The 25,933-nt window shown below is 35.5% G+C and overlaps 1 protein-coding gene and 1 pseudogene across 1 annotated transcript; one reads left to right on the top strand and one right to left on the bottom strand.

Moving 5' to 3' along the window:
• LOC109332474 lies at nt 7,557-8,621 on the bottom strand. Its single transcript, XM_019567455.1, has 2 exons — nt 8,318-8,621; nt 7,557-7,939 (listed from the first exon to the last, which is right to left on the bottom strand). The coding sequence occupies exons 1-2, from the start codon at nt 8,619-8,621 to the stop codon at nt 7,557-7,559; spliced, it is 687 nt and encodes a 228-aa protein (XP_019423000.1).
• LOC109332697 lies at nt 20,366-23,896 on the top strand (annotated as a pseudogene).

Genomic DNA, 25,933 nt, shown 5'->3' with positions numbered 1-25,933 from the left:
TTTTTCGAAATGTCTAAACAAAATATGCATTAAAAACAACATACATGCTTTTATTATAATTGTATAGGCCACACGCTAAACACATGTTATATCAGAAAGGTTGGTATTCTACGTGACCAGTACATATATATTGAGAAAGGTGCTAACCCAAAAGTACCGAAATAAAATTTGATACCTAACAAAAAAACTTTTTTTGTAGGAGTGCTTGAAAGCAATGAGAGAAATGTAATATCTTGATAGCGGATGCTCAAAGCACATGACGTGACAAATCAAATTTTCAGTTTTAACTTCAAGAGACAAATGATTTGTCACATATGGAGACCGCATTAAGGGAAAATTTCTTGGAGTCGTTCAAGTTGGAAAGCCACCATCCACAACCATTGATGGAGTTTTATATGTTGAAGGCCTTAAGTACAATCTTCTTAGCATAAGCCATTTATATGAAAAAAGCTTCAGCATGGTTTTCAACTTCGACAGTTGCATCATTGAATAGAAGGTAACCTATGATGCAAAACTTATAGAAAATATAATATATAATATCTATACGATTTCTTTAGATGATATTTCCTTGAAAATTAAATTCTTAATTGTTAGTAATGATGATGCATGGCTATGGCATAGGAGAATTGCACACATTCACAATGATCATTTGAACAAAATAATTAAGCATGAACAAGTTGTTGGTTTGTCCAAAATAGAATTTGTTAAAGAAAAATTGTGTCATGCATGTCAAAGGGGCAAACAAGAAAATGTGTCTTTTAAGTCTAAACATATAGTTTCTACTGATAAACTATTACAATTGTTGCACATGCATTTGGTTTTGGTGGAAATTATTATGCTCTTGTAATATTAGAGAACTTTTCAAGATTCCCATGTACGCTATTTTTAGCACATAAATATGAATCATTTCATGCTTTTTAAAAAAATGCAAAACATGTCTAAAATGAAAAATCCTTGAAAATCCATTTTACTAGAAGTGATCATGATGGAGAATATCATAATGCCTTGTTTGAAGAGTTTTGCGATGAACATAACATCTCACCTAACTTTTCAGCACCTATAACACCACAACAAAATGACATTGTAGAAAGGAAAAATAGGCCATTAGAGGAACTAACAAGGACTTTCTAAATGAAATCAAACCGCCTACATACTTTTAGGCTGATGCGGTAGGTACAGCTAGTTATGTCTTTAATAGAGTTATAATACAACATATTTTAAAGAAAACCCCTTTGAACTCTATAAGGGTAGAAATCCTAACATTGCTCATCTACATGTATTATGTTGTATATATTTTGTTCTAAATATTGGAAAAGATATTTGGTAAATTTGATGCAAAATCAGATAGAAAAATCTTTCTCGATTAATCTATTACTAGCAAAGCATATAAAATAATCAATAAGAGACGCCAATATTTTCTAGTTATTATCCATTCCCACTTTAGTACAACTAGTTCATCTCTTTACCAAGCATTGGATTCCTCTGATTTTTCTTATATCATTGGCAAACTAGGAATAATTAGCATATACTTTTTGGGTTGAAGGGTGTATTGGAGAAATAAAAGTCATTATCAACAACTTCGAGTATATTTGAGCCAAGGCAAAAGTGTGTACCTTATAACTCATGTTCTTTCCTCTTCTAGAAGGATAAATAGTTAAGTAACTAACTTTGTTAGTTATGATTAGGGCCAGAAACGAGCCGAACCGAGTCGAATAAGAGCTCAGCTCGGTTCTGATCGATAATGATTGACTCGGCTCGAAACTCGACTCGATTTCGATACGAGTTATTATTTTAGCTCAAGTTCAGCTCGGTTAAAGTTCGTGAATTGTTCGATTCAGTTTGAATGGTTCATTTGGACAACTCAAGTAATTAATTAAATTTTGAAAAAATACTGCAAAAAAGTTTTATATAAATATAATCTTGTTTATATATATAATAACGATAAATATAAAAAATAATGTATAAGTCATAATAAACTTAAAAATTAGTTTATATATATACATAGATATTTATATACATATATACACACACATTTATATACATGTATATATACACACATATATATATCGAGCCAACTCATGAACCAAACGAGTCGAATTATATCAAACTAAAGTTCGGCTCGTTTATTTAACGAGCTCAATTTCCAGCTCAAGTCAGCTCATTTGGTTCATGAACCAAGTTTATTGAGCTAAATAACGAATCGAGTTTCGACCGAATACCGAGTTGGTTTAGTTCATTGTCAGCTCTAGTTATGACACTTATATTTTTTCTTTCCAAAATGTATAGAATTTTTGTAGAACAGGCTAACTTCTCCTTTATATATAAAGCCTTGATGGCTTCAATGTAGTTACCCAATGGAGCATGGCAGTCAGGTTCAACAATGGCTAGAGGAGTTGAAGTGCATTAGGGTAGGGCTGAGCGGGATGATAGAGGAGATGCTTACCGTGTTGGCGAACCTAAAGCATGACGTGTTGTTGGAGGAACGAGGATGGTGGTGGCAATGGGAGTTGTGGGTTTGGACAAAGAGATTGGAGGAGCGATGGAGCTCCATGACAAAAATAACAAAGGTAAGTGAATTAACGAAGGAAAACATATTTGATTTGTTTATTCACTTTAGCATATACCATGTTTATGCTAATTTCCATAAATAGCATCCACTAAGCAAAACTGAAAACTACACCAATGCTAAACTTACACAAAACTACACTAAGCAAAACTGAAAACTACACTGACACCCCCTGAGTTTTAGTGAAATTACACAAACCACCCTCACTTTTCTAAACTTACACAAACCTCCCCTAGTTTTGTACTTTCATTACACTGACATCCCTGTATAAGAAATAAGTGTAATCTTTTAAACAAAAAATGTGATAAATGCAATTAAGTTAAACAAAACATGATATATTGTGTAGGCAAGTCTAAATAATATACAAATCAATGTATCTTTATTATTTTTGGTTCGTTACACTACATTATAAGAGTGATTTAAACAATATTTCTTTATAATTGTTGATGCATTTTGTAACAAAAAAATAATAAAGATACATTGATTTGTATATTATTTAGACTTGTCTACACAATATATCATGTTTTGTTTAACTTAATTGCATTTATCACATTTTTTGTTTAAAAATTACATTTATTTCTTATACAGAGGGTGATCAGTGTAATGAAAGTACAAAACTAGGGGAGGTTTGTGTAAGTTTAGAAAAGTGAGGGGTGGTTTGTGTAATTTCACTAAAACTCAGGGGGTGTCAGTGTAATTTACTCAATATAAAAATTACAATTAAGGCTTACGTTTATTTTGCATCGGCTTGACCGACACTAGTAGCACTGGTGCTCAAGTTTATTGGAGTGCTAACCTAATTAAATTTAGTTAATATTCTTTAAGGATTAGGGATGATAATGGGTACTCGGACCTGTAGGTATCCATTAAATATATCCGCAATGGGTCGGGTCTAGGTCCATGTTTTTGGACCCGCGAGAAATTGAGACCTGATATTTTAAGATCCACTGTTGGATGGATCTAAGTCCGAGTAATGAGGTATCTAGACTTATGGGTGTAACGCCCCGAAAATTACTCCAAAAATCTTGCTCAAAAATGGGTAAATTTTTTTTGAATAATGAAGCCATATAAAATTTATTTCCTTATATTCGTTTCATTTTCGGAACATCACTTTAAGTAACATACAATGCGGAAAATCAAAACACATTACCTAATGAAAACAAAAATAACTCAATATAACTTCGAATAATGCTTAATTAGAATATCATAAAATGTTGGTGCGAAATAGAAGGCGGAATCCTAATCATCGCCCAAATAAAACTACTCACAAAATAAATACCCTACATAGATACCCTAATCAAAAAAGTTAAATAGAAATGGAAATAGCTTCTAGCGACTAGCCCCAGCATCTTCGGGTGTGCTGGAACACTCGCTTGGGTCCTCCTCCATCTCCGATTCGGAGGAGAGGTTGACAACCTCAATGGAGTCCTCGATGTTGATCAGCTCCATGCAGTCATCCTCTTCAGTTGTTAGCTCATCTTCCTCCTACGTCATCTCCTCCTCTGGCTCATAGGACGAATGTTGCGAGGGAGTCACCACCCTTATAATGAGTATGTACACTAATCGAGGTTAGCCAATTAAATATTTTAATCATTCATTTATATGATCGGCCCAACCTAAGATATCTCCCAAAGGAATGCTTCATGTGGGACTCGATCTTACGTCATCACGTAATAGAGGAATAACATCCTTGCCACTACCAACCATCGCTGAATATCCTGGACGACCATATGGCCAAGCCTCTTAAGGTCAGACGACCTTGCTGCATGGTATCATGTAATCCTTTTTGGGAATTGCCCTAATCACGACATCACAGTCGGAAACTTTGCCCTAAATAGGCGCAAGAACAAAGGTACTTGTATAAGTTTGTCAATTTTGGGCACCGGACTCAATCATCTAAGTCACGGTTTTTTCCAAGTGTAAATACACTTCACCCCCAAGCTACGACTATTGCCTAAGACGTGAAATTACACAGAATATTACATCCAGACAAACATACATAATATACACAATATATATATCACATACATAAATGCAAATGATGAATCACGTTATAACTCAAACCATGAGGATTAATATCCACGAACTCAATGTATGAATGCTATTTTTATTTCATCCACCCTTACACCAATATCCTCCCAATAAACTATTTGGAAATAACCGATAGTACAGGTCCCATAATAAGCCGATTTGAACGCATCAAACTATTCGTCGCAAGGATATATGATCGATATGTTCCAAAGAACTGTCCATTTCAGGATGGTGTCATATCAAACACTTTCTGGGCATCCCTCTCATCGATCCTGATTGTAAAGAGGGATGTCAGAGATCGTCTAGTTTGCGCTATGAGAACTGTCTGATCCAACAGAATACCTCATCCAGGAATACAATGGACTCGTATCACCTAGAATCTCCCTCAAGACTTGGCTGATGAACCACCGCCATCGCCGTCCCTCCCAACATCTCGGGGCTCGTTCGTCTCCCGTAAATTTCCTATCCAGTACTTCGTTATCCAGAATGAGTATGCACACTAACCGATGTTAACCAATTAAATCTTTTAATCATTCTTTTATATGATCGACCCATCATAAGACATCTCCCAAAGGAATGCTTCATGTGGGACCTGATCTTACATCCACATAATAGAGGAATAACATCCTTACCACTACGAACCATCGTTGAATATCCTGGACGACCACATGACCAAGTCTCTTACAATTAGACGACGTCGCTGCATGGTATCATGTAATCCTTTTGGGGCATTGCCCTAATCACAATATCACAATCGGAAACCTTGCCCTAAAAAGGCACAAGAACAAAGATACTTTTATAAGTTTGCCGATTTTGGGCACCAGACTCAATCATCTGAGTCACGGTCTTTCCAAAGTGAAAATACGCTTCAGACCCAAGCTATGACTATGGCCTAAGCAATCAAACAATAAAAAACAATCAAAAATATTGTATGTCTCTCGCTAAAGCGAGAAACTGTTGCTCAAGCGACAAACTCATCAAAACAGACCCAATTATCTTCCTGAATTATCTTATAACAAATCAACTATCCATTACTTCATCAAAACAAACCCAATTATCTTATAACAAATCAACCATCCATTACTTCATAACACTTGAAGTTTATAAAGTCAAGACTTTTATAAGCCATCTTTTATCCCAAATCATTACTTGAACTTGGAACTCAAAGAATATCATTTACAAATTAAATTTTTAACTCATAATATTTTAAAACAAAACTTTTTCACAAAACTCATCCATAAACATCTTGAATTTCAAATTTAGAAACTAACATTTTCGAAAACACTTAAAAGGTTCATTTGATAACAAAATCAGCCCCTTTGAAATAAAATCAAACTTCAACATTAAAAATATACTATTCTAAACTTGTTCAAGGCTATGATTTTCATGCAAAAAACAAGTGGAAAAGTCCAAACTTTCCATGGTTAGGAAAACTCCTTAAAGGTTCCTTTGGTATACGACCATCACCTTTAACCATGTTCAAATACCACCAAACATACAAACTTTCTAAATATTTAAAATAGCCCCATGAACACAAAGAGTTCATGGTTTCAAAATAACTTTCTAAGTTCAAGAAAATATTTATTTGGAGTTTTAAACATAAAAAGAGTTAGGAAGATTATTAGAACATTTCAACAGTTGAAAATGTTCATAACATACATATAAACGTCATACTAAAATTTCATAAACACCTAATGGTTAGATCTTAAGAGATGAAGAAATCAAAATAAAGAACCATGAAGAACTACCTTGAGAATTCTTTAGAAAATTCAAAGTGAAGAAAGAGTTTGAAAATTCCAAGGGTTTCTCCTAAGCTAGGGTTGACTCTTTTAAAGAAAAGAAATCAGATTTTGAAGTGGGTAAACACCAAAGGTTTCTTCCAAAAAGTTGATTGTGTAAGAGGTAGATGAGTGATTTTAGGGATTTTGTGTAAGAGGATATGTATTTTTGCTTGTTTAACAAGCAAGCCTCTTACATGAAAGTGATGTGACATTTTAGGTGAAATATTATCGATTAAACTATTCCCGAGTATTGTCGGCTAATACTCGGTCGGATATTAAAAATCTCCCAATATCGGTTTACGGTTATAACTTCGAAATACGGAATTCGAAGTAAAAAATATTTAGAAATGCGTTCTTGATGAACTTAATGTCTATCTTGACTCGAAATAATATTTCGAAGCCAATGGAGCAATCGGAATTCGATTCCGAGTTATGGAACTCAAAAACACGTTATTGGGCTGAATTCGGACCCAAGAGGAGCTCAAAAACCTTTCGTTACAGAAAATTACGAAAATTTACAAAAAATAGAAAATCATAAACTAAAAGACTAACACTCAACTATGGTTTAGCGGAAATCAATACCGATTAATTTATAAAATTAATCGTTGATAAAATAAAAAATTAATAAAACATACACAAAAAATTCACGGTGTTTACAATCCTCTCATACATATAAGATTTTCGTCCTCAAAAATTAAACATACCTCTTAAGAAAATAGAGAGAGGTAGGAATCTTTCATATTGTCCTCGACTTCCCAAGTTGCATCTTTTCCATTTGATTGGCTCTAGATCACCTTGACCAAGGCAATCTCCTTGCCTTGCAACGTCTTTACACTGCGACCCGCAATTCTCAAGGGCACAGTTTCAAAAGTGAGATTATCCTTTAGCTGGATTGAATCGGGTTCAATAATGTGCGACGAGTCACTGATGTATTTTCTAAGTTGAGACACATGGAAGACATTATGTAGGTTTGACAATAAAGGTGGCAAGGCTATTTGGTAAGCTACTGGTCCTACTTTTCTATGGATTTGGTATAGTCCTATGAATTTAGGGTTAAGCTTACAAGCTTTAAGCACTCTGCCAATGCCAGTCGTTGGAACCACCCCCATGAAGACATGATCTCCTTCCTCAAAACTGAGAGGGTTCCTCCTTTTATCATAATAGCTCTTCTGCCTACTCTAGTATGTCTTCATGTTTTCTCTTATCATTCTGATATTTTTTGTCGTTTGCTGAACCACATCGGGTCCTAGTATCAGATTCTCCCCTGCTTCAAACCAGCATAACGATGTTATGCACTTTCTATTGCAAAAAGCTTCATATGGCGTCATGCCGATATTCGAACAAAAACTGTTGTTGTAGGTGAACTCTATCAAATGCAAGTAGTCCGCCCAACTTCCAGAGTGTTCCAAACCACATGCTCTCAGCAAGTCTTCCAAAGATTGGATAGTCCGTTCAGATTGGCCATCCGTCTGCGGGTGGTAAGCTGAACGCATACTCAGTTTGGTACCCAATGCTGTTTGCAAACCATTCCACAATTTCGAAGTGAAACATGGGTCTCTATCTGAGATGATATTTGTAGGAATACCATGTAATCAAACAATCTCTCTGATGTACAAATCTGCTAGCCTTTTCAATGAGTATTTCATATTGATTGGTAGAAAATGAGCTGTCTTCATCAAACTATCCACTATCACCCAAACTGCGCCATAACCTTTCGGAGTTCGAGGAAATCCGCTCACAAAATCCACTGCGATGCTATCCCATTTCCACACGGGAATATCCAAAGGTTGAAGTTCCCATCCGGGTCACTTGTGCTCGATCTTTGCCTTCTGACATGTAAAACAGCGCGAGACATACTCTACTACTTCTTTCTTCATACCAAACCACCGTAACATCTTCTTCAAGTCTTGATACATCTTGGTAGCTCCAGGATGAATACTTAGTTTGCTCTTATGGGTTTCATCCAAGATTACCATTTTCAAATCAGGGTCTCTTGGCACACAGACTCGGTTCTTGCATCTCAACACTCCATCAGTTCCTTCTTGAAATTCTGGGGCTCTCCCTTTAGCCAACAAGGTTCTATTCTCTTGCAATTCTAGTTCAGAACTTTGCAATCCTTTTAGTTGTTCCAAAAGTTCATTCGATACTTTAAGCATACCTAAAGTCAAACTTTTAGGTTTTACTTGCACTGCGAGGCTTAAATTCCTAAAATCTTCAATCATTTCCATCTCTCTAACCATCATGGTTTACATATGCAAAGACTTTCTACTCAAGACATCAGCCACCACATTAGCTTTCCCAGAGTGGTATTGGAGATCAAAGTCATAATCCTTGAGGATTTCAATCCACCTTCTCTGCCTCATGTTCAACTCCTTCTGATCAAACATATACTTCAAACTTTTGTGATCACTGAAGACTTCAAATCTTACACCATAAAGATGATGCCTCCAGATTTTGAGAGAAAATACGATCGCAACTAACTCTAAGTCGTGTGTCGGATAATTTTGTTTATGTGTCTTTAATTGTCTTGAAGCATAAGGTACCACTTTTTTTTGTTGCATCAACATGAAACCCATGCCCTGTTTAGACGCGTCACAGTACACATTGTAGTTCTCCTTCAGGTCTGGTAGAATCAACACAGGTGTTGTAGTTAATCTCTTCTTCAATTCTTGAACGTTTTCCTCGCACTTCGCCGTCCAGACGAAAGTCTTGTCTTTCCTTGTTAACATAGTCAGTGGTAACGCCAACTTCGAAAATCCTTCAATGAACTTTTGATAGTATCCTGCTAAACCGAGGAAACTTCTTCTATCGAAATTATTCATAGGTTGTATTCCCAACCGAACAATACAAGCAAACACTTAAACACACAAAGTCACAAAAGAAAGCATGTGAGGCCATGCCCAAGACCGGATAGAAAAGAACCACTCTCATACCATGTTGTAACGCCTCGAAAATTACTCCAAAAATCTTGCTCAAAAATGGGTAAATTTTTTTTAATAATGAAGCCATATAAAATTTATTTCCTTATATTCATTTCATTTTTGGAACATCACTTTAAGTAACATACAATGCGGAAAATCAAAAACCATTACCTAATGATACTAAAAATAACTCAATATAACTTCGAATAATGCTTCATTAGAATATGATAAAATATTGGTACGAAATACAAGGCAGAATCCTAATCATCGCCCAAATAAATCTACTCACAAAATAAATACCCTACACAGGTACCCTAATCAAAAAGCGAAAGAGAAATGGAAATAGCTCCTAGCGGCTAGCCCCAGCATCTGCGGGTGTGTTGGAACACTCACTTGGGTCATCCTCCATCTTCGAGTCGGAGGAGAGGTTGACAACCTCAATGGAGTTCTCGATGTTGATCAGCTTCACGCAGTCATCCTCTTTAGCTGTTGGCTCCTCTTCCTCCGCTGCCATCTCCTACTTTGGCTCATAGGACAAATGCAACGAGGGAGTCACCATCCTTGCATCCGCCTGGAGGTCTAGCATCGTCCGCCTGGATGCTCTCCTCCGTACTAGGGAACTGATCACGTTGTTCCAAGTCTGTCGCCTCCTGGAAGGGCCTACAGCATCTGGTCTCTTAGGGGTTACATACTGAGTCGACGACACAACATGTGTCGTTCTTCGTGGTGGTAGGGTAAAGGAAGCCTCCAACTCCTCGTGATGGTAGGGAAAGCGCATAGAAGATTCATCACATACCATCTCTATCTCTAGGGCACAAGGGCCTGTGTAGGTGTATCTATGACCATTACTACTCCATGCCCCCTCATAGGACATCGAAAAGCGGTAACTCCAAATCATGGTCGAACGATCCATCTGAACAAACACGAATAGAAGCCAAATGGAAAGAAGATGGAGTAAGACAACTAATGAATATTACTCATTGATAGTGTATCCGGGTCACTTGTGCTCGATCTTTGCCTTCTGACATGTAAAACAGCGCGAGACATACTCTACTACTTCTTTCTTCATACCAAACCACCGTAACATCTTCTTCAAGTCTTGATACATCTTGGTAGCTCCAGGATGAATACTTAGTTTGCTCTTATGGGTTTCATCCAAGATTACCATTTTCAAATCAGGGTCTCTTGGCACACAGACTCGGTTCTTGCATCTCAACACTCCATCAGTTCCTTCTTGAAATTCTGGGGCTCTCCCTTTAGCCAACAAGGTTCTATTCTCTTGCAATTCTAGTTCAGAACTTTGCAATCCTTTTAGTTGTTCCAAAAGTTCATTCGATACTTTAAGCATACCTAAAGTCAAACTTTTAGGTTTTACTTGCACTGCGAGGCTTAAATTCCTAAAATCTTCAATCATTTCCATCTCTCTAACCATCATGGTTTACATATGCAAAGACTTTCTACTCAAGACATCAGCCACCACATTAGCTTTCCCAGAGTGGTATTGGAGATCAAAGTCATAATCCTTGAGGATTTCAATCCACCTTCTCTGCCTCATGTTCAACTCCTTCTGATCAAACATATACTTCAAACTTTTGTGATCACTGAAGACTTCAAATCTTACACCATAAAGATGATGCCTCCAGATTTTGAGAGAAAATACGATCGCAACTAACTCTAAGTCGTGTGTCGGATAATTTTGTTTATGTGTCTTTAATTGTCTTGAAGCATAAGGTACCACTTTTTTTTGTTGCATCAACATGAAACCCATGCCCTGTTTAGACGCGTCACAGTACACATTGTAGTTCTCCTTCAGGTCTGGTAGAATCAACACAGGTGTTGTAGTTAATCTCTTCTTCAATTCTTGAACGTTTTCCTCGCACTTCGCCGTCCAGACGAAAGTCTTGTCTTTCCTTGTTAACATAGTCAGTGGTAACGCCAACTTCGAAAATCCTTCAATGAACTTTTGATAGTATCCTGCTAAACCGAGGAAACTTCTTCTATCGAAATTATTCATAGGTTGTATTCCCAACCGAACAATACAAGCAAACACTTAAACACACAAAGTCACAAAAGAAAGCATGTGAGGCCATGCCCAAGACCGGATAGAAAAGAACCACTCTCATACCATGTTGTAACGCCTCGAAAATTACTCCAAAAATCTTGCTCAAAAATGGGTAAATTTTTTTTAATAATGAAGCCATATAAAATTTATTTCCTTATATTCATTTCATTTTTGGAACATCACTTTAAGTAACATACAATGCGGAAAATCAAAAACCATTACCTAATGATACTAAAAATAACTCAATATAACTTCGAATAATGCTTCATTAGAATATGATAAAATATTGGTACGAAATACAAGGCAGAATCCTAATCATCGCCCAAATAAATCTACTCACAAAATAAATACCCTACACAGGTACCCTAATCAAAAAGCGAAAGAGAAATGGAAATAGCTCCTAGCGGCTAGCCCCAGCATCTGCGGGTGTGTTGGAACACTCACTTGGGTCATCCTCCATCTTCGAGTCGGAGGAGAGGTTGACAACCTCAATGGAGTTCTCGATGTTGATCAGCTTCACGCAGTCATCCTCTTTAGCTGTTGGCTCCTCTTCCTCCGCTGCCATCTCCTACTTTGGCTCATAGGACAAATGCAACGAGGGAGTCACCATCCTTGCATCCGCCTGGAGGTCTAGCATCGTCCGCCTGGATGCTCTCCTCCGTACTAGGGAACTGATCACGTTGTTCCAAGTCTGTCGCCTCCTGGAAGGGCCTACAGCATCTGGTCTCTTAGGGGTTACATACTGAGTCGACGACACAACATGTGTCGTTCTTCGTGGTGGTAGGGTAAAGGAAGCCTCCAACTCCTCGTGATGGTAGGGAAAGCGCATAGCTCCATGCAGTCATCCTCTTCAGTTGTTAGCTCATCTTCCTCCTACGTCATCTCCTCCTCTGGCTCATAGGACGAATGTTGTGAGGGAGTCATCACCCTTGCATACGCCTGGAGGTCTAGCATCGTCCGCTAGGCTACTCTCCTCCGTACTAGGGAACTGATTGCATCGTTCCAAGTCCGTCGCCTCCTAGAAGGGCCTACAACATCTGGTCTCTGAGGGGTCACATACTGAGTCAACGACACAACAGGTGTCGACCTTCGTGGTGGCAGGGTAAAGGAAGCCTCTAGCTCCTCGTGATGGTAGGGAAAGCGCATGGAAGATTCATCACATACCATCTCTATCTCTAGGGCACAAGGGCCTGCGTAGGTGTATCTATGACCATCATTACTCCATGCCCCCTCCTGGGATATCAGAAAGCAGTAACTCCGAATCCTGGCCGAACGATCCATATGAACAAACGCGAATAGAAGAAAAATAGAAAGAAGAGGGAGTAAGACATCTAATGAATATTACTCATAGAAGATTCATCACATACCATCTCTATCTCTAGGGCACAAGGGCCTGTGTAGGTGTATCTATGACCATTACTACTCCATGCCCCCTCATAGGACATCGAAAAGCGGTAACTCCAAATCATGGTCGAACGATCCATCTGAACAAACACGAATAGAAGCCAAATGGAAAGAAGATGGAGTAAGACAACTAATGAATATTACTCATTGATAGTGTATAATTACATAGAATATTACATCCAGACAAACACACATAACATACACAATATATATCACATACATAAATGTTAATGATGAATGATGTTATAACTCAAACCATGAGGATTAATATCTATGAGCTCAATGTATGAATGCTATTTTTATTTCATCCATCCTTATACCAATATCCTCCCAATAAACTATTCAGAAATAACCGAGAGTAAGGTCCCATAACAAGCCGATTAGAACGCACCAAATTATTCCTTGCAAGGATATATGATCGATCTGTTCCAAAGAACTGTCCATTTCAGGACGGTATCATATCAAACACTTTCTGGGTATCCCTCTAATAGGTCCTGATTGCAAAGAGGTGTGTTAGAGATCGTCTAGTTTGCACTGTGAGAACTGTTCAATCCAACAAAATACCTCATCTAGGAATACAAGGGACTCATCTCACTTAGACTCTCCCACAAGACTTTGCTGACGTACCACCACCATCGCCGTCCCTCTCAACATCTCGGGGCTCGTTCGTCTCCCGTAAATTTCCTCCCCACTACTTCATTATCCATAATGAGTATGCACAATTACCGATGTTAGTCGATTAAATCTTTTAATCATTCTTTTATATGATCAGCTCATCCTAAGACATCTCCCAAAGGAATGCTTCATGTGGAACCCGATCTTACGTCATCACGTAATATAGGAATAACATCCTTACCAATATGAACCATCGCTGAATATCCTGAACGACCACATGGCCAACCTCTTACGGTCAGACGACCACGCTGCATGATATCATGTAATCCTTTTGGGGAATTCCCCTAATCACGACATCATAGTCGGAAACCTTGCCCTAAAAAGGCTTATAAACAAAGGTACTTGTATAAGTTTGTCAATTTTGGGCACCAGACTCAATCATCTGAGTCACGGTCTTTCCCACGTGTAAATACACTTCACACCCAAGCTAGAGCTATTTCCTAAGCAATCAAACAATCAGAAACAATAAAAAAATATTGTATGTCTCTCGCTCAAGCGACGAACTCATTAAAACAGATTCAATTATCTTCCTGATTCTTGCCCATGCGAGGGACGGTCACTCAAATGATAAATCCATCAAATATTGGTCAAAACACCTATATGGTACTCGCTCGGGCGCCAAAAACGCCCAAAACAAGCTGTCTGGCCCTTGCCCAGGTGAGGGGTTGCTCGCCCAAGCGCCAAAATGGGTTATCTTTTCTGCTTCTCCCTCGCCCAGGCGAGGATGGCTCGCCCGGGCGTGGTGGTCCAGTTACTAGGACCATTTTCCTCGCCCTTTTGGGCTACCAGATCGAAACTCTTCGTTGTTTTCGATCCCTGTGCATTTTAGTTTCTCGAGTGGTGTTCCTTCATGGATAACTATCACAATAGTTGATATTTTAGGCTATCCAAACCATAAAACTTAAGAAAGTATCTGTACAAAATCTATGCACGCAAATATTTGATTAAGTACGGGTTTTCTTAATAAACAAATATAACTCCAAACTTTTGAGATAGTTTAGGAGATCCGAGTGTCATATTCGGACACCACTATGTCATGATGTATTCTCCCTCACCTTAGGTTGTCACGTGCATGATTTCATTTACGAGAGAGTGGATTGATCGTCCAGCTTCGAAAGCTTCAAAATGAAACACACAAAAACAATTTAGTGGTTTGCGAATCAATTTTACATGATAACCCTAAAGTAAAAACATTGTTTAACATTTTAATCCATTTATGAACTCAACGACTTTCTTCCATCTGGTCCAAGATTCATATTTTTGAATCATCCTTTTTCCTCGAAAGTCTTGTTCCCGATTCCAACGTTTTCCAAGGTAAGTTTTTAATAAAGTTTACACTTTTTAAATCAATATCTCCCAAATTGATCTTACCACTTTAAAGTAAGTCATCTTAAGTAGATTCCATATTTTGCATAATAGGTTTTCATAGTCATTTCAACACCTTCTTGATAGTGTCGATCTTATACTTAAACAACATTTCTTAAGTTAAACTTACCATTTTAAAGTAAGCTTGCCTTATTAATATTCATCTTATAACAAATCAATCATCCATTACTTCATAACACTTTAAGTTTATAAAGTCAAGACTTTTATAAGTCATCTTTTATCCCAAATCATTACTTGAACTTGGAAGTCAAAGAATATTATTTAGTAATCAAACTTTTAACTCATAATATTTTAAAACAACACTTTTTCACAAAACTCATCCATAAACAATTTGGATTTCAAAGTTAGAAACTAAATTTTCCTAAACACATATAGGCCATGATTTAGACCTAATGCTAAGCAAAGTTTTGATCTTTCAACTTATCATTAAACACTTAAAAGTTTCATTTGATAACAAAATCATCCCCATTGAAACAAAATCAAACTTCAACATTAAAAATATACTATTCTAAACTTGTCCAAGGCTATAATTTTTCAAGCAAAAAATAAGTGGAAAAGTCCAAACTTTGCTTGGTTAGGAAAACTCCTTAAAGGTTCCTTTGATATACAACCATCACCTTTAACCATGTTCAAATACCAACAAACATATAAACTTTCTAAACATTAAAAACTTCCCCATGAACATAAAGAGTTCATGGTTTCAAGATAACTTTCTAAGTTCAAGAAAATATCTATTTGGAGTTTTGAACATTAAAAGAGTTAGGAAGATTAGTAGAACATTTCAACAGTTGAAAATGTTCATAACATACATATAAACATCATACTAAAATTTCATAAACATCTAATGGTTAGATCTTAAGAGATGAAGAAATCAAAATAAAGAACCATGAAGAACTACCTTGAGAGTTCTTTAGAAAATTCAAAGTGATGAAAGAGTTTGAAAATGCCAAGGGTTTCTCCTAAGCTAGTGTTGATTCTTTTAAAGAAAAGAAATCAGATTTTGAAGTGGGTAAAGACCAAAGGTTTCTTCCAAAAAGTTGATTGTGTAGGAGGTAGATGAGTGATTTTATGGATTTTGTGTAAGAGGATATGTATTTTTGCTTGTTTTATAAGCAAGCCTCTTACATGAAAGTGATGTGACCTTTTCGGTGAAAAATTCTCGATTAAACCATGCCCGAGTATTTTCGGCTAATACTCGGTTGGATATTAAAAATCTCCCGATTTCGGTTTACGGTTAGAACTTCGAAACACGGAATTCGGAGTGAAAAATATTTAGAAATGCGTTATGGATGAACTTGATATCTATCTTGACTGAAAATAATATTTCGAAGCCAATGGAGAAATTGGAATTGGATTCCGAGTTACGGAACTCAAAAATATGTTATTTGGCCGAACTTAGGCTAATTTGGGTCCGACAGCAGCTCAAAAACCTTTCGTCACATAAAATTACGAAATTTTTTACCACAAAATAGAAAATCACAAAAAATAGACTAAAATTCAACTATGATTTAGCCTAAATCAATACCGATTAATTTATAAAATTAATCGTTGATAAAATAAATAATTAATAAAACATACACATAAAAGTCATAGTGTTACAACGGATACCCGAACCCGCTATTCCTTCTTATATGTATATATATTGTTAATGCATAATAATATATTGTTAATTCATAAATGTGATTGTTATGTTGTTAAAGATTGTTAAATAATGATGTCATTGATGTTATATTGTTAAGTAGTGATGTGATGTTAAAGATTGAGCAATTCTTACTAAATCAATTTTATATCATAATATTGAAATAATAAATTTAAAATGTGTTTAAAACTTTAAATATTTTTTTAAATTTTTTTTATTGTTGATTACCTAAATAAGATTTAAGATTGTAGGAAGCAAACACACAATTACATAAATTATTCGTAATTATTTGTAGTTTTTTTTGAATTTGAGGGTACCTGCAGATCTACTGGGTACCCAAGGACCTGTGGGTAGCAGACCCGACGGGTATTAGCATGGGCATTGGGCGGGTCTGGGTCCAAAAATGAAGCAACAGGGTGGATCCGGGTAATACACTATCCAAACTCATCGAGACCCAATGCCATCCTTATTAGGGATGGCAATGAAAATCGAACCCGTTAGTACCCACCCGAACCCAACCCGAATTTAATGAGGAAAACTCGTTGTGATTGAGTTCGATTTCGGGTTTTACCCGATATCAATTTTTGAGTTCGGGTTTGGTACAACTACTACCCTACCCCAAACCCACCATGATTATATATATATATATATATGTGTGTGTGTGTTTTCTCTATTACACTAGTGTGCATATATGTGTAGTAAACAATTTTACTATGTTTTCAATGAAAAAAGAAAATCAAAACAAAATGAAAGTCATCATAAATTTTTTAGTCATTCATGCTATAGATATTTGTCATTAAGAGTGACAAAGTTTTTTTCCTTTAAACAATAAAGATTTTTTTCTTTTAACAATGAGGAAAAAAAGGAAAAAAAAAGTAGATGGATGAATTTAATGGTAGCTTGCATATTATAAATGAAAGAAAACTCATTGCTCATATGGAGGATCTTATGCTCATATCACCTTTAGATATTATGTTGATAAAGGTTTCATTGCTTTCACTAGTGTGTCAATAGAATATATGTTTCAGGTTTTTCATCGGGTTTGGTTTACCCGAAACCCGACAGGTTTGGAGATGGTAGCATTATTTTCAGCCCCATGGTGTTCGGGTTTGGGTTTTGAATTTCGGATTTGGGTAAGTGCAAATATGACCCCGACCCGCCCTGTTGTCATTCATACTATTCTTATTAGTTTGTTATTGTTCTATTCTTATGAGTTTATTATTATTATTCTATTTTATCTATTCTTATCTTTATAGTTACATTTAGAAATTGTAACTCATACATCAATAATGTACTCTACATGAAATTTCGAGAAATAAGATTTACAATTTCTATATGGTATCAGATTAAGCCTTGTAGCTTAACAACAACTTATCGATCCTCTTCATCTTTTTCCCTACTTCTTATCAATGACTACTCCCACAACTTCCAATAAAACTCTTGTCGAACTCACCACTACCATCATTCTTCCCATCAAACTCAATTTTGGAAAACATCATACATGGTACAAACAAATCTTTCATCTCCTCAAAACCCATGACTTGTATGGCTATGTTACTAGTAACACTCCTTATATTTCCCCAAAGGTTGAATTTAGCGAGACCATTCATGACAACACAGACATCGCCAAGATCATTATGTTTACTTCTCGGCTCATGTGGCACTGATGCCCAAATTGTTATGACCTCTATTGAGTCCTCTACTACAACGTGGAATTGTTTGAATAAGAAATATGTCAATCATTCTTGAACTCGGGTTATTTTTCTCAAAGAACGTCTTGCCTCAATTTCAAAAGGTACTTCTAGTGTGGGTCATTACCTTTGTTCTATTTGAGTTGTTGGTGATGGACTTGTCCTTATTGGTCATCTGATCGATGACATTCACCTCGTAATTGTTGCTCTCAATAGCCTTGGACCCTCATTTCGTGAGGTCTTTGCCTCCACCGCACCAGAGATACTCCATTGCCATCACAACTCTCATGGGTTCAATCTCGATCGTCGCTCCTCTCATGTTCTAAGTCGATCTCACTGTTGCAATATTCTCACTCCACAAATGGAGAATATTGGTTCTCGACGTACTATATGCAAGTATTGTTGTCGTGGAAGTCACACTATAGATGTTTGTTATCGTTTACATAGATATCCTTCAGGCCATCCTAGGCATCAAACCAACTTTATTCATTATGGAGATCATGCTGACTCTATATGACTTCTTGATTCTAGTACATCCCATCATGTGACTAATGATCTTAGTCATCTGCCATTGTCAACTAATTACATGGTAATGACAAACTCATGGTCGCTGATGATAAGGCTCTCCCAATTACACATTGTGGATATGCTAAAATATTCACTTCTTCCAAACCACTACATTTATCTAATGTTTGACATGTTCCAAACATTACTAAAAAACTTGTGTCAACGTCACAATTATGTAAAACTAATTCGGTTTTTGTTGAATTCTTTTCATGCTATTTTGAGCACATGGCGGTTCTTCTGCATGAAAAGAATGAAAAGAATGTGTACAAAGTTAAGGGTGAGAAAGACCCGGCCCTACCCATTCACTAGGTTTTGGCCCAATCATGATCAGACCCAAATATGATTGGATCTCATCAGGTCTAGGGTCGGGTCTGAGTCAAATATTAGACCAGACAATATTTAGGGTCAGATAGGGGACAAGCGTAACTCGATCTGACCTGTCCCATAATCTTTCACTTACCATGTTTATATGTGTGTCTATTCAATTATGTATAGAGTAATGATATCTCTTTGGTCGAAAGTATCATTGATTTTTTAATTTTTCATCATATATACATGATTAACAATATATATACATATATCATTTCATATGTCAAATTACTTATCGTAAAATAATATGCATTATATTTAATTGGGTCTAGTTAGAGTTTAAAGGTTGTCTTAGTTAATATTCGAGGTCAAGATAGCTTCGGGTCTAGGATCGGGTCTGGGTATAAATTTTTTTCTACCAACATTTAGGATCGAGTAAGAGAGAAGTCTTACCCGACCCAATCCAACCCTTGCTCACCCCTATGATATATATATATAAAATCTTATAAAAAACAACTTATCTCAATATCATATTCTTCCGTGTTATACCTATAATGAATAAGGATCTTCTCTATTAATGAAGAGACAAATACATATTTTTTCAGTTGTTTTTATGGCAAAAATCCTTTTATTTTTAGTAATACTTGCCCTCTCCGTTGATCATACTACTTCCCCTATAATGTAGTAAAATTCAGGGTCTCAGGGTGTTCAATGGGAAATGATTCTTATATAGCTTTGAGAAGTGAGAACTTCCCTTTCCTCTTTGTTCTATTTGGTATATAATTTGAACTTCTCATCAAAGCACCACAAATAACTTTCTCACGTTATATTTTATCGTCCCATAAGCAAATTTCATGTGTCTGACACACCCCTCAGTCCCTTACATGTGTTTTCGCCCTTACCTTTGTCAAATTCTTCACTTTGCTCAATTTTTAAAGGATCCAGTATATCACATGGACCAACCTGTAGATAGAATGGAAAACTTATTGAAGCAATTATTCAAGGATTCACTAATTTGGAGACAATTCATAGCTCATTGGGTCCAATAATGCAACGTAGCCTGTCCCATTTCCCTCTATTATATTGAATGATAAGACAAAAACGTCACCAATAGCTTCAACTTCATTAAAATCTTAATAGTTGATCTGAAGATAGTTTACTAAGTATAACGACTTTATTGTTTTGAGGATTAGCTAATGCTTAATGCTACTTTTTAAGGATTTTGAGGCACGCTGTGCCTTTCTAAAGTCACGATCATGCCTTCCATTTTCATTTGTCTTCTCTCATCAATTTGCTTTATGTTTTGATATTGTTCCTTTATATTTGACCTCTTCACCATGCTTATGGTTCATTAATTTAAATGTTCATAATTATCCACATGGTTCTATAATGCAAATATTATTGGGCTATAAGCCTTATCACATCACATTTCACATCATAACACATGTATTATTAAGCTTTTCATTCATACTTTCTGCCTTGGAATCACTGTTTCTACCTCATTGATCATGTGAGTCTTGTTTCTTCTCTTTTAATACATACACCATTTTTTCCATATTTGAAGTATGTTTCTCCTTTTATGATCCTTATACAGTAGGTTACCATCTATCTTTAGTATGGGTTCTAGACTTTTAGTTTGGTCAGTTTTTAGTGGTTCATCACATCACAATCTCTAGTGCACTTAGTTCTATTTTTATGTTATAGTTTTTTATAGAAATTCCATAGGGTTGTGTGCATATTTGGTTTCCCCTATAATATTAGACCTCATGCTTCTACTTCCATTTCATCCTTAACGAATATTTTAAATTACTTTCACGATTGTGGTCACAGTTGTGGTTATTGTGATTGCGGTCATTCATCCAATTCGATGCGGATTGCGGCCGTTGGATTATGAATTGTTGTGATTAAAAAAATATTTTTGAATTTGATGTTGTTTGGTTCAAATGCGGCCTGATACAACTCATCATTGTGATTCAATGTCATACCACAATTCCATAATGTGACACGGTACTTGTGGCGGTCACCACAACCATAATATTATGGCTGGACGTAGTATGCAATTTGAATGAGCATCCTTAACATAAGGTATTATAACTACCCTGCTTTGGATTTGGCATTACATAAGCAGTTGGTTGAAACCGGAGGAAGGTTATAGTTGCGAGAACAGAGAATTTCTTTGAAATGAGGAAACTTGGTAGGATGTTAGATACTTTCTGTCTTTCTTCTGGTTCAAACTCATGCTTCTGTGTAAGTTCCATGGAATTTGAAGAAGAATTTGAGAGCAAGCCCTTAATTCCAAGTGGTGATGAAAATAAACCAAGACTTAAGGATGTTGTTGCTGGAAAGCAGACATTGGCTTTCCAATTGAAACCCAAGGTGACGCGTTTCTTCTCTTTCTCTACATTCAAGTTTCTCTTTTAGTAAATGATCACAAATATATCACGTTCTTTTTCATTGTTTTTCTATTGTTTTGTATAGAAATCGTGAAAACAAAAAGAAATAATTTATATCTTGAAATTACAACAACCAAATTTTAATCTCATTATGTGTGTCGACTAATTTGTGTTTGATACTACCCATACATGATATTAAGCCGGAAAAAATTTGAAAGTTGTATTAGCCATTTTATAGCTAACATAAAATTTTGTTGAAACTTTATGATATTAATCAACTGTGTTTTCATTCTTGCATGTAGATATATTTGAAAAGAAGAATTAAAATGAAATCAAGGTAATATATTTGTAATTGTCAATGAAACATGAAATATTTTCACAAACTGAACCCTACCAATTTAGCATTTTTGGTATCGAACAGTTTGTATGGACTATTCTGATTTCGTCATGTTTGATCAAATATGCAGATAGTTATATTGAGGGTGTCCATGCATTGCTGTGGTTGTGCAAAAAAAAGTTGAGAAACATATCTCCAAGTTGGAAGGCAAGCACATTGCAATTTTTTTTTTTTCACACAAAAATATAGGTTGTATCTCTTAATTTTTTTGATATTACTAATGATATTCTCTCACCTTTTAAGTAAGGAACTAATTTCTTTCGAGGTGCGTGATTGTCCATCCCAACAAATTCGCTCATAGGAATAGAACATTTGATTTTTCGATTATCCTAATAATATAATAAATCTTACACCATTAGAGATTAGACCATCATCTTATTCCTTTGCATAGCTTCATTTAGACCAAAACAAAATGACTTCAGATTAACAACCTCATATACCCTTATAGGTCATGTTAGCTTTGTACTTTATGTTATTTAACTCGTAAAAGTTGTAAAGTTATTTTGGCATGGCAAGTCAAAAAGAAAGGCTATTATTTGGGTGGGAGCATATCTGTTGTCTTATATTTTATGTCATTCCATGTGTTATGCGCTTGTGATTAGTCAGAAAAATACTTAATAATTAAATTTTAAATTAAATATATTTTTTATGACCAATCACAAACCAATAACACATAGAGTGACACAAAATGTGACAACAAATGTGTAGCCTATCTGGGTGGTGATTTATTGAAGAAGTGGGTAGGGTAATTGTAACATTTCTCTTACCACTTCCGTGAAGCACAATGAGTGGAGAATTTGACATAAATAGAGGTCATTTCGGTTGCTTTTAGAGCATCTAAAAGTCTTATATATTTAATAAAAATATTTATCAGTTTTTTTTTTAATTTTATATAGAGTGTATTATCTTATTTCGAGAGAAAGTATATTGTTCTCTCATCTTATTTAGAGAAAGACTATAATATTTATTTACCTAGTAAAAGTCTTTTATTCTTGAATATAGTTGTTTCCCATTTTGAGAGGATTATTCTATGTTAAATATTTTTTATTATTTCATATTCCTTCAACTCTATTTTAATTATGTGATATTTTTTCATAACTCCATTATATTGGTACTTTTGGAGTTCTGGTTATTTTGAGGTTCAATCATTTTTCAGAAGCTGAAACAGATTCTTTTGGTTATATTGCTTAATAATAAGATAAAACCGGTGGGGTTTGGTAGCTATATATGCAGAGGAGATAAATTATTTTAGCCCTCCTTTTGACAAATGCTATGTCATATGTGAAAAAGTCAACATTACCATTGATTGCTCTCGCTTAAAGGTAACTCCCGTTTTACTTTGTTTTAAAGTTGAATTTTAGAAGATAATGAATGAAAATATAAGACTTGGAAATTTCTCAGAAATATATTTATGGATTTCAAAACTTTCATTTTCACTTCATTCCCTCCAAAATTCAATTCCCAGACAAATCTTAAGATACTCCTTTTGACATATTAGGATCATTTCCTATCTCTTTGTCCTAAACAAATTAGTATTTCCTAACAAATAAAAAATAATATTTTATTCTAATTTTATTTTATAAAAATAATACATTAAATTCTTATGTTTAGATGTAAATAGAGGGATAAGATTGGGGACACCAAGTGAGACCGATAATCTCAATAGTCTTTGACGAGTGATATGTCATATGTCATATTTTCCTATTAAATAGGAAAAATATAATTTAATACAGCTAACTAATTTTCGTATTGTAGAAATTGTAAATGTGATGTGTAGTTTTAGATCATAAATAATGAGGATATTTTTTAACACTCAAATGATAAATAATTTGGAACCCTGTTATTATGGTGCTATTTTGTTTGCATTCTAATAATCGCATCCATATACTTCTAAACAGGAGTGGACTCATACAAGGTAGATTTAGCAAACAAAATGGTGGTTGTTATTGGCGACATTCTTCCTTTTGAAGTTTTGGAAAGTGTATCCAAGGTTAAAAGAGCTGAGATTTGGAGTTCTCCACCACCATTATCCCAATCAGATTCAACAAAGTTATTTCCAACATAGTGTTACCTCAATCTTCCTTAAATTGTGTAATCTTATCATCAATCTCAATCAATTAAAATCACATAAAGTCCTTGGTATCATGTTCTTTTGCCATTATTGAATGATCTCATTCATAAAACACATCCCATAATATCCACAACCATTTGAGTTGCTTTAACAGGAGTACTACAATTAAAAACAAAATAACATTAATTTTTGAACATTTTAATTATATATTACAATTATTCAAAATTTGTGCAAATATATTTACATAAAGCCATTGGTAATGTTGAAAGTAGCTTTGGAATGAATTTGCGTTATGTAAATTTGCAGGATCCTAAAAAAAGAAAGTATGTAATTATTCACCAGAAGAACATAATAGATTTATAAGACATTATAATCCAAATATGACCACTCATCTAGTGAATATTTCCTTCACATCGTGGCACTTATTCACATTACCACGAACCAATGTGATTAATGACGACCATGATCCATATGGTTAGCAAATTTTAAACACACCACATTTTAGACAATGTAAACTATGATTCCAAAAAGTGTTTTCCTAACCTTATAAGGTGTAAGGAATAATTCATTATATGTATATCTTGCTCCTGACCTTGGCACGGTGCACGGTTTTGATGAAGACACCAACATCACTAAAAAGAAGAAAAGGAAGATGACTTATGAAGACAAATGAAGATAAAGCTTCAAGACATTAGATTAAGTCTTTGTAAGTACTTCTATCCTAAACTCTTAAGTATATATAAGTATAATTGCTCAAACTATTTTTTAGAAAATGTGAGACACTTTTAAAAGACTTAAAACATTTTTCAAAAATAGTGTGTAACAGGTTACTTCATTGAGTAACAGGTTACATGTGTGAGAAAAGAGTTATCCAACTGAAAAACTGATTTTTGAAAGCTGAGTAACCGATTACTCAAAGTGAGTAACCGATTACTCAAAAGACTAATCCTGACACGGTCAGAACTCAAGCTTGACACGGTCAGACATGAGCCTGGCACACGCCCAAGCTGCTCAACAAGCACCTCAGCTGTGCAACCAAGCAGCTCAGCGGTGAACAAGACTCCTGCCCAGATCAGCAAGCACCAGACCACGCCCCAGTCAACACGGTCAAAGCTGCTGAACAAGAAGCTTAGCAGTGCTACAGGTGTGCTAAGCGATGTGCACCCAGTCTTGACTTAGCCATCAAGCAAACCATGAAGTCACCAATGACATTACTTCAAGTAGCCCACGATAGGCTTTTCAGAGTAGCTCACCATAGTTGGTCCCATAGCTCACAACTACCTTTGATGAGTCAAGCATAAGAAGGTGATAAAGCTGCTTGATCAAGTGACCAAACTCATGTTGAAGTGTTTGGTCAGCTGCTGAGCGGTGCTAACAAACAGCTTAGCGGCTCCAGGGAAACTTCTATAAATAGAAGCGCATTTCATTCAAATCAAGGAGATATATCACACATAACATTCACTATCTTGCCTTAGAAATTCTTCCCTGAAGTTCTCTCTTCTTGTTCTTAGTTCTTAGGAACTTTATTTAAGTAAGTTTTGTAATTTTAGTTTATAATTCAAGAGGAGAAAAGGAGAAGGAAAATGAGATGCAAAAATCAATTTTGTAATCTCATTTGGAACTCAAAAGCATCCAATCCTTGGATGGATGGCTCATGCTCCTAACAATTTCTTTTGAATATGGTTATTTATTTCTACTTCTTATATTCTAAAGCTGAATTTTAATCATTCAAGTTGGTGCTTTAGTTAATTTTATTTGTTTGAGAAATTCTTAATGCTCTTTTTAGATTGATCATCTAAAAACTAATTTCAAGTTACCAAAATTACTTGTCTGAAACACTTAACAAATAAAATAAGAAGTAGTTGTACTACTTAGTTTATTTGCCAAGTTAAGCATACTTTTCTTAAGATCTTACATTCATTACTAGTTCAATATTATAGTAGCCAAGATTAGGGTGTGACAACCTAGTCTCTTGTGGACGTAATATTGTTTAGTAATAAATATAAGTGATTATCATTCTACCATTTTAGGACATACACT

The sequence above is a fragment of the Lupinus angustifolius genome, chromosome LG18 (genome assembly GCF_001865875.1).
Source record: "Lupinus angustifolius cultivar Tanjil chromosome LG18, LupAngTanjil_v1.0, whole genome shotgun sequence".
Classification (NCBI taxonomy): domain Eukaryota; kingdom Viridiplantae; phylum Streptophyta; class Magnoliopsida; order Fabales; family Fabaceae; genus Lupinus; species Lupinus angustifolius.
Note: the sequence above shows the minus strand (reverse complement) of the source record. Positions and strands in the feature narration are given on the sequence as shown.